Here is a 9378-nt window from a genome sequence, read left to right as displayed (position 1 = left end):
GAGGAGGCGACACCGGCGAAGACCTCAGGCGACGGTGGACGGCGACGGGCGGCCGCAGGGCGTCGGGGGCGACGGGATCAGGGCCGATCCTGATCCAGATCGGTGGGGGAGGAGAAGGGGATCGTGGGGGGCGAGTGGGGGTGTCGGTTAGGGTTTCCGTAGGTGGGGGGGATAAGGTGAGTGGGGGTGGGGTGGTGGCCTGCTAGGCCGGAGCCCAGTGAGGGGGGGTTGCTTTTCTTTTTATTTTCTTAGTTTTTTTTGTTTTCTCTCATTTTAAAATATTTAGGCACTCTGTAAAAACGTGGTTTCTTCACCAAAAATACCTAGGCATTAATTGGCACAGTCCGAACATTTTAATTTTGATGTTTGAAATTTTTTGATGTTTGTCATATTTTGAATTTGATTTTTGAATCAGTTTTGAACTAACGCAAGATTAGCAACAGTAACGGAGGTGACATGACATCATTAGTAGAGGTTCACTATAGCTTAATTACCAGGGCGTCACAGAAGGTGACTGAACTCACATACGCCATCGGAGCAGCCGCGGAGGAGGCGTTGAACACGTCGGAGAAGAGGAGTCGTCAATTCACCGCCGTCATCAACGGTGGCTGGAGAAGTTGCGCCTCTTACCTCGTCGCCCCTGTGGATCCGCGTCGGAGGGAAAGCTCGATGGGGGGGTGGCGGGGGAGTTTTGCCGCTGCGACCACCCTGGCTATATAGGGCGACCGAATCAGCGAGCGGTGACGCGAATTCGTCCCGTCGCTTTTTCGGAGACGTGCGCGAGCTCCCGCCATCTCTGTAGGCGCAGAAGGTCAGCGCCGTGCTCCCTTCCCCTGCGTCTCTCGAGCCTGACTTGTTGGAAATTGCCGATTCGGGTGTTCCTAGTGGGCCTCACTCAAGAGTTCTTTAAGGTTCGTGTGAGCCAAGATTCTGATGCGTGCCAGACAACCAAACAACCCATTTTCTGGCTGGGTCTAATGCGAGCAACCAAACACGCCCTTAGGGCATCTCCAACGGCAACCTGCAAATTTCCCCTCGCAGCTGTCCACATACATTTTCACAACACGCCCTCTGGACACGAATGCAGAAGGACGCCATCCAACCGTAGCCGCATACATTTTCACAACAACTCAAACCAACCAGACGAAATTCGTGCAAACACGGCCGGGTTTCATATAAACATGACAGATTTCATATAAAAATGCCGGATTTTCATATAAACATGACGAATTTCATTACATTTATATCAACTAAGTGGTGCTACTCCGGCTCTGGAGGTATAATAATACCTAATCTAAATGGTTGCCCGCGGATCCCTTTGTCTTCCTCATGTCCGGGAGCCCAATCATCGGACTGCCGGGAGCCCCGAAGGTATATGCTTCAGCGCAAAGGACGACTCGCTTCCCCACCGCTCACTGGAGTGGAACCCCCGGCTGATGCTTCAGCGGGAGGGGAAGGCGGCACCTTCGCTTCCGTGGAGCCCATGCGGGATCGACGAAGGTCCTCGCAAGAGAAGAACCAGACAAGACACCGGCTGTGTACATCGGCGTCGCCTCGGCGGTGGCCTTCATGGGACCCAAGTGGCGGCGGCCTCCCGTGTTCTACTTCTCGTCGATGATGGTGGCGGACGCGGAGGCGCTAGCCACCGACTCATCGCTCTCCGCGCACCCGACTTCTGTCTCTGCCTACATGGCGCGGCCGCAGGCACGGGAGGCGCAGTCACAGGCACAGTCACAAACACGGGAGGCGCGGTCGCAGACATGGGAGACGCGGTACGACGTCGACGACAGCGACAACACCCGTGCCACCGTGCCGGCGTGGAGCAACTTGCCACTCCTCATCGAGTTGGTCTGGAGCGGTGAGTTGCTAAACCACGCGCCGGCTTGGGGCGGCAACTGGCTCCGTCGGGCTAGGAGAGGGAGGTGGAGCAGCGAGCTGGCTCGTTAGTATCCGGCGGGCTCGGCGGGCCACCCAGCCGACTTGTATGCCGGAGAACTGCTCTTCGGAAGCCATCGGAAGAGTGAGAAAATGGTGAAGGAGGAGATGGGAGAGCGGCGGAGGGGTGCGATTCTTGCCCGGCGTCTGGCCTCGTTTAAATAGAGCGCGGACAGGAGGAGCTTGCCCGGCGTTGTGTTTAATGTCGGCCCGCTCATGAACAGACGTGTGGACGAAATAGGGTTCTTAGCTTCCACACGGGTTTAATGGAGGCGTATGAATGCGGCGAGGAGGCGTGTTCAGCCAGGCATGCAGCGGGCGACGCCCCTCGGCCGGCGCGCCGTTTCTATGGCGGAGGCAATGAGAGGTCGCGTCCGCCCTGAGCCGCCTTCAATGCGGAGCGGCGCGCTCTACAGTGGCATGAATGCGGGCAGCTGACGCCGGACGAAAAGTTTGCACTGGAGGGGGAGTTTTTGGTAGGCCAGGGCAGTCAGAAACGGGTTTGGGATCGGTCTGGACTCCTGCAACCCCCTCCCGCTCCACTTTTGTCTCCAATTTGCGGGAGAAACACGTCCGGACCGTCCCGTGGACCGATACAGTTCTGTGTTAAAGGATCATGAGCAGGTTTAATGCTAGAAAAAACGAGATCTGCCTAATCATTTTGATAGATGAAGTAGTGGAAGGTCACGAAGGAATGGTTTTCGCGGTCTGTACAATTGCGGGAGGTTTGAGTATCCGGAGATGCCCTTGATATTTCGCCCATACGGATCGTACAGTATCTTAGCAATATTTGGAAGTCAGAAAAAAAGAACAAAAAGTGCGAATCTAGAGGTACCTGCGGGCACGAGATCGCCCATCCATCCGTGCGGCCGCCACCCACGGATGCCGTTAAACCCTAACTCCCATCTCCCCTATTTCTAGGGTTTTTCTCACTGCCAGCACGCCACTACCCCTCCCCACCCCCCTTCAGCAGCGCAACACACCAACGCCGCCGCCGCGCCGCCAGCCCACCGGGAGCACCGCCGGAGAAACCAGCCATGGATCGGTACCAGCGGGTCGAGAAGCCGCGGCCCGAGGCCGCCGCCATCAGCGAGAACGAGATCCGTATCACCACACAGGGCCTCATCCGCAACTACGTCACCTACGCCACCTCCCTCCTCCAGGTACCGCACCAGCCGCCACCCCCGTAGCCAGCGGATCGCGCCCCAAGGGGCCAGCCTTGAATAGGCGCCGTATCCTCGGTTAGATCTCGTGGCGGCACGTCTTAAAATGGCAAATTTGGGCGGAATATACTTCCTGACCCCATACAGCATCGAACGTGTCCGTTGATTATCGGCCTGCCACTGATATATACGGCAATGATATCTTGTTTTGCTTGCATTTTTTTCTGTGAGATTTGGTGCTGCAGTGTGATATGATTTTCCATGCCATCTTAAAAAGGAATGCCATCTGGTTAAGGATATTGTGCAATATCTAAGTTAGCGAGTAATGGATCAACGGAATGAGGACATAGCATTATGTTATCCTACTGGGTTGAGTGATCAGGGAGCTAGTTTTTTTGCTTATCTTCGATGGCAGGTGGTAGTTTTGGTATGCTAATTGGGCAGGGCCACATCAAAGCTCTAGCTAATCTGAAGATTTAAGGGCCTTCCGTGGGCTCTTTGATGTTACAGGCTTTACGATATACTCTTGTTATCTGAAATACAATAAATTCAAGCGTTCCTTTATCGAGTGCGAATGGGCATTTGTTGTTGTTTACTCTGAATGCACTGAAATCTTGAGCTTCTCGAATTTGGTTGGTTGGTACATGGGTCATCAGTCTGAATATATAACAGTTTCAATCATGTTGGCAAAGGCTTGTATTATTCTCTTGGTGTGAGCCCTTCATCGTGGAGCCAATTGCCATTAAAAGGAAATGAGATTGAAGCCAAAACATGAATGATTTTCATGCCCTGTCTATCGTTTGTTTTGTCAAACTGGTTTCCCTGCTGGTCCTTGCATGCACCTAGCTGATATTGTTTCTGTAATGCTGCCAGCAGGCTTTGCTGTTTTGCATTTTCATGGTTGCTACTTGCTATTAGTCATCGCCATTTCAGCAAGTTATAGCCCTCTTTTGTTGTAGGTGCGATATCGCACCACTTCCTGGAGTCTGTTTATTTTGTAACAATTGTCTCAAAGTTGGGGGGTGCCACTCAGTCTAAAGTTCTCAACGTTGATCCATAGAAGGGCCACACATCCATGTATTCCTTCTTTCTATCAAGGAGGATGCATCATGTAACAATGTGGTAATTCCACTGTTCTTCTACAACCATGACCTGCTACGCCACTTCTGCTGGGGGTATAGTTTATTACTGTGTGATATGTGGTGCCATCTGTACTTAGCTAACTATTACAGCTCACCCGTATCACATGTGCTTGTATGCATATGGATCTTATAAGTTGTTCAAATCAGGAAAAACGGGTGAAAGAAATTGTGTTGAAGGCCATGGGACAAGCTATCAGCAAGACAGTGGCTATTACTGAGATCATAAAGGTTGGTCTGTTATTAGCTCTCTTTTGATACCATCGTTTAGACTTCTTAAAATTGACTAGCTCCATCTAATCACAGAAAAGGATCCCTGGGTTGCATCAAGATACAACAATCAGTTCAGTCAGTATTACTGATGTATGGGAACCCATTGAGGAAGGCCTTGTACCGTTAAGTATTGCAAAACTATATTGCTTGCTGATTCCTTGGATCACTCTCTTTGTTAGTGTTTTTATATATGTCATCTTGTTGCAGATTGGAGATGACTCGTCATGTTTCAATGATCTCGATCTCCTTGTCGCCTAAGGAGCTTGACACAAATTCACCCGGGTATTATGTTTGACATGTTTTCCTTCCCATGATTTATTTTGAAGCATCTAGGATGCTCTACCTTGATTTCATGTGTATTATAATATACAGTTTTATGTGATCTTGTAGATATCAAGCTCCATTGCATGCAGAGCCACTTAAACCTAGGTACCAGCAAGTTCAGCGATATCAACAACAGCACCAGCCAAGACAAAATCAAGTTCAAACAGGTGAACATACAATCACTAGATGTAGTTTGTCTATGTTACTGATTACTAACTTGTTCCATATGCATTGAAGATTCATATGTACGTGGAAGAGGCAGAGGGAGAGGAAGGGGCTTGGGTGGTAGGGGAGGGTATGGTGGAGGTTATGGTGGGTATGATAATAACCAAGGAGGTTATGGTGGATATAGCAACCAGGGAGGATACGGCCACAACCAAGGTGGGTATGGCAATCATGGAGGATACGGCCACAACCAAGGTGGGTATGGCAACCAGGGAGGTTATGGCAACCAGGGAGGGTACAGCCAAAACCAAGGTGGCTATGGAGGGGGTTATGGTTATGACCAAGGTGGATATGGGGGATATGGTAAGTTCTATCATAGATTTTTTTTGTTTACTGTTATTCAAGCTTGCCCATCACAAGTATTTATGATAATCTAATCCTTACAGAAGTGGAGTATAGTGTCGACTGTTTCAGTTGATTAGTTTTTGGATGCTTTTTTGGGTCTTCCCCGAAGATCTCGTATACATTATACATACACAACTGTGTTCTCACCATTTTATCTCGTCAGATAATGGTGGCTGGAATTACAACCAGAACAGAGGCCGTGGTGGCGGTGGGCGAGGAAGAGGCAACTGGGGATACAGTGGTATGTACAATCGCAGCAACATACAGTCTATTTAGGCATGAATTGAACTTTCTGTTGGTACCACCTATCTTGTGCATTTACTCCATCTCGTTACAAATCTAAGTAACAATAATTTCTGCTGCTGACTGATGCCTCCATTATGGCAGAACTTCAGTGAATAGTATTGGTGACGATACAACAGGGTTTTAATCACCAATAATAAGATTTCAGTGCTAATCTGATTTCCCTTTTTCTTTTCTTGCTCAGTCACATGAGCATTGTGGGATAAACACATTTGGGAAATGAGTTATACATATTGGTGAACAAAGAATAATTTCTTCACACATTACTTATTGCTTTATCTCAAGTTATATATTTAGACCATGTACATGTGTACTGTAATCATTTTCCAAGCCTGGACTTGTATTTGAAACAATGATTGAAACGATAACTGTATATGCTTTAGAGAAAGGATGCAAGTTTAAATGATCGCTGTCCTGGGCATTAATTCAAAAGGTTTGGAGCTTGCTTGTAGATTTAATAAGTCTTTAAACAATACAGCACCATGTATCAGGTTCGGTTGTCTTGTTCTTGCATAACAAGTCTGTAAACAATCAATCGTGGAATCTGTCCATCACAGGTCCAGGATACGAGCGCGGTGGACGAGGTGCAGGTGGCCCAGGCGGCAGGGGCTACGTGCGGGGCCGTGGTCGGATGGGTCCTGGCCGCGGGCGGGGCAACCAGAACTATTAGGTCACATAGTGCTGTATTGTTGCAAAAAAAAAAAGAGAGAAAAAGGTACGCGTTCTGTGAATCGGAACCGAACCTTGTGCTGTTTCATTGTGAACCATCGACTAGGCTTCCCAGTTTTTAGCTATAATCGCCAATGGTATCTGTACCATTGCTTCCATTCTGTGGGATTTTGACAAGCATGTTATGTTGTTCCTGGGACACCTTTACTGTATCTAAGAGTGCAGTTTTGAATAGTAGTTAATCTGTTTCCCAGCTTCCCCCTTCCTATCTCCTTCCCATCTATCTATGCTATATACCCGCAAAAAAATAAATCTATGCTATAAAATTGATGTTTGGCCTGGGAAAGGATTTGTAGCCTACTGACCTGGGTGAAGAGAAACTGAAGCTTCTGTGCTGTAAAAACTATAGACCCAATCCAGGTTGCTCAAATTAGCAAAATCAGCTGGAAATCTAGTTTGACGCTCTACGATAGACCCTGACCGCTTCCAAAGGCCACCGGACATATTGATTCCTGAATCTAGCTTGTCGGGTCTGTTTGGATTGAAATTTGATAGTTTTTGTAGGATTCCAATTCACAATAATTTTTCTATGTGAGCTCACCAGTTTTGTAGAATAAATTTGTACACTTCAATTTTATACTCCTATAAGACTAGCAAAAAGAGAGAGAGAGAAAAAACAACCCTCTCATATCAGCTCTGTAACTTACTTTTAAGACAATGACTTATTATTGAATAATTCATGAAAAGGCTTAAATAAAAATTATTCGAAACCCTTGATTTTGTGAGCATGTTTTTGTAATATACCAAACATGCCCGGTCATTGCAATGAGAGAGTAGAAAACAATATCTTGCCATTTAGCAATTCCAGCATCAGGTGACACGTTTATCTAGCAAATATGTTCGTGCATTGCAGCAGGAGAAACGAATTCCCACTAACGATCGATTTATTTTTTGCTTTCGGAAAACATGAATATTCTCTACTTTTAAAAAATGACATTTTTAAAAAATTGAACTTTTTATTAAGTTGGAACATTTTTCTGAACTTAAATTTTTTAACACATGATTTTTATTTAATATTTAATGAATCCTCTCTTCCTATCACATGCGTGCGCTGGGTCAATTCGACAGACTGCGCGTGACCGGTTTGCAGGTAATGGGATCACACCCTCCCATCGGCAATTTCACTTTTTTTGCCAGCTCTCCGGGCCTTGGCCACAGTGCGCTGTCAGGTGGACTTCCTCCGTTGGGCTAAAACGGATGGCAAGTAACGAAACCAAATAGCATACATGAAATTAATTAAAGCGGGACCAAGTAGATAATGGAATCAAACCCCTCCCATCGGCAATTTTATTTTTTTCTAGCTCTCTAGGCCTGGGCCACAGTGCGCCGTCAGGTGGGCTTCCTCCGTTGGGCCAAAACAGGTGGCAAGTAATAATGAAATCAAATAGTAAAAGTGAAATTAATTAAAATGGGACCAAGCAGGTAATGGGATCAAACGGAGTCATTTTTGCAAAGCTTCGAGGCTATGATAGAGTTGTCATGGAGACAGATTGTATGGAGATCGTTGATCCCTGGAACTCGCGCATGTTCATCGAGCTGTGGTGGTGCCTATCTTGACCGAAATTGGGGAGCACGCTTCTAGTTTCTCTTCGTTTTTAGTTCAACATGTTCATAGGTCAGCAAACTTTCCTGCCCATCATTGTCCAAGGCAAGCTAGCACTTTGGAGGTTACAGACTGTTGGCTTGATATCACCCCTCGTTTTCTTGTAACTAGCCTCATGGCAGATACTGCCGGGGTCTTTGATGTTGAATAAAGCTGCCCAGAGTTAGGCTAAAACGGGTGGCAAGTAACGAAACCAAATAGTATAGGTAAAATTAATTGAGCGGGACCAAGCAGGTAATGCGATCAAACCCTCGAATCGGCAAAAATAATAATAATTAGCCAGCTGTCCGGGCCTGGGCCACAGTGTGACCGTGAGGCGGGCTTCCTCCGTTGGGCCAAACATGGGGTAAGTAACGACACCAAATAGCATACGATAAAATTAATTGAATCGGGACCAAACGAAGCGGGACGAAACCAAAAATATCACCTCGCTTTAATAGTATTTATTATTATTATTATTATTTATTAGTAAATATAAATATATATATATATATATATATATATATATATATATATATATTAGTAAGATGTGGAAATTTGCACTAGTGCTTTACATAAACTTTTCCACCGCAATAACTGGCAGCCGTTTCTCAGGGAGGAGGCACTATTTCGGCCTTTTCTCAGGGAGGTGGCAATAACTGGGCCTAGTATAGTACACCTCCCAGCCTGATCACTATTTTGCAAAAAAAATCCAACTTTTTGCCATTATAAAAACAGCAGCTAAAATGACTATTCCTCTAGATAATTGCCATCCCCAAAAAACAAAATTTTACTCTACAAAAAGTTTTCAAAAAATTGCGAGTGACACATTTGATTACTTTTTTTTAAATGAATTTTGTTCATGAGATGTTTCGTGCCATGTCACTGCAGAAAAATGCCATGTTTGTGAGAATATTTATTCTTTGTTTTTGCCATGGACCAATAAAAATGCCATGTCACAGTTAAAAAATCTAAAAGTTTGCCATGCTCTTAATAATACAAATGTCATCATCTTAATAATAAAAATGACATGTTATTAATAATTAAACTATCATGTACAAAAACAAACTTGACTTGTGAATATTAGAAAAAAAAGTTTAAATTTGCCATGTGAGAAAGTTCAAAAAATTATAAAAGTTGCCATGCATTTTCTTATACCTAAGCAAAAAAACAAACAAACAAATTTTGTCATCTACCAACAAAAGGAGAACAACAAGGAGGGACCACGATTCGAGCCCAGGTCTCATGACACTAGCCAATGCGGTGGGCGGTATTGTTTTGAATGGGATAATGTTCGTCGGGTTTTGTATCACAGCGAATGAGTTTAAAATCTGATGTGTCTCCTATCTCTTTCGCCAAG

General features: G+C 45.8%; 1 protein-coding gene across 1 annotated transcript; it reads left to right on the top strand.

Moving 5' to 3' along the window:
• Nucleotides 1–2852: 2852 nt before the first annotated feature.
• On the top strand, nucleotides 2853–6613 carry LOC123098541 (translation initiation factor IF-2). The gene is made up of 8 exons (XM_044520571.1): nucleotides 2853–3098; nucleotides 4388–4468; nucleotides 4544–4632; nucleotides 4718–4792; nucleotides 4901–5001; nucleotides 5072–5362; nucleotides 5568–5645; nucleotides 6265–6613. Exons 1-8 carry the CDS (start codon nucleotides 2973–2975, stop codon nucleotides 6375–6377), a joined length of 954 nt encoding a protein of 317 aa, XP_044376506.1. The 5' UTR covers nucleotides 2853–2972; the 3' UTR covers nucleotides 6378–6613.
• The last annotated feature ends 2765 nt before the right edge of the window (nucleotides 6614–9378 follow it).

This window comes from Triticum aestivum, chromosome 4D, assembly GCF_018294505.1.
Source record: "Triticum aestivum cultivar Chinese Spring chromosome 4D, IWGSC CS RefSeq v2.1, whole genome shotgun sequence".
Taxonomy (NCBI): Eukaryota; Viridiplantae; Streptophyta; class Magnoliopsida; order Poales; family Poaceae; genus Triticum; species Triticum aestivum.
Note: the sequence above shows the minus strand (reverse complement) of the source record. Positions and strands in the feature narration are given on the sequence as shown.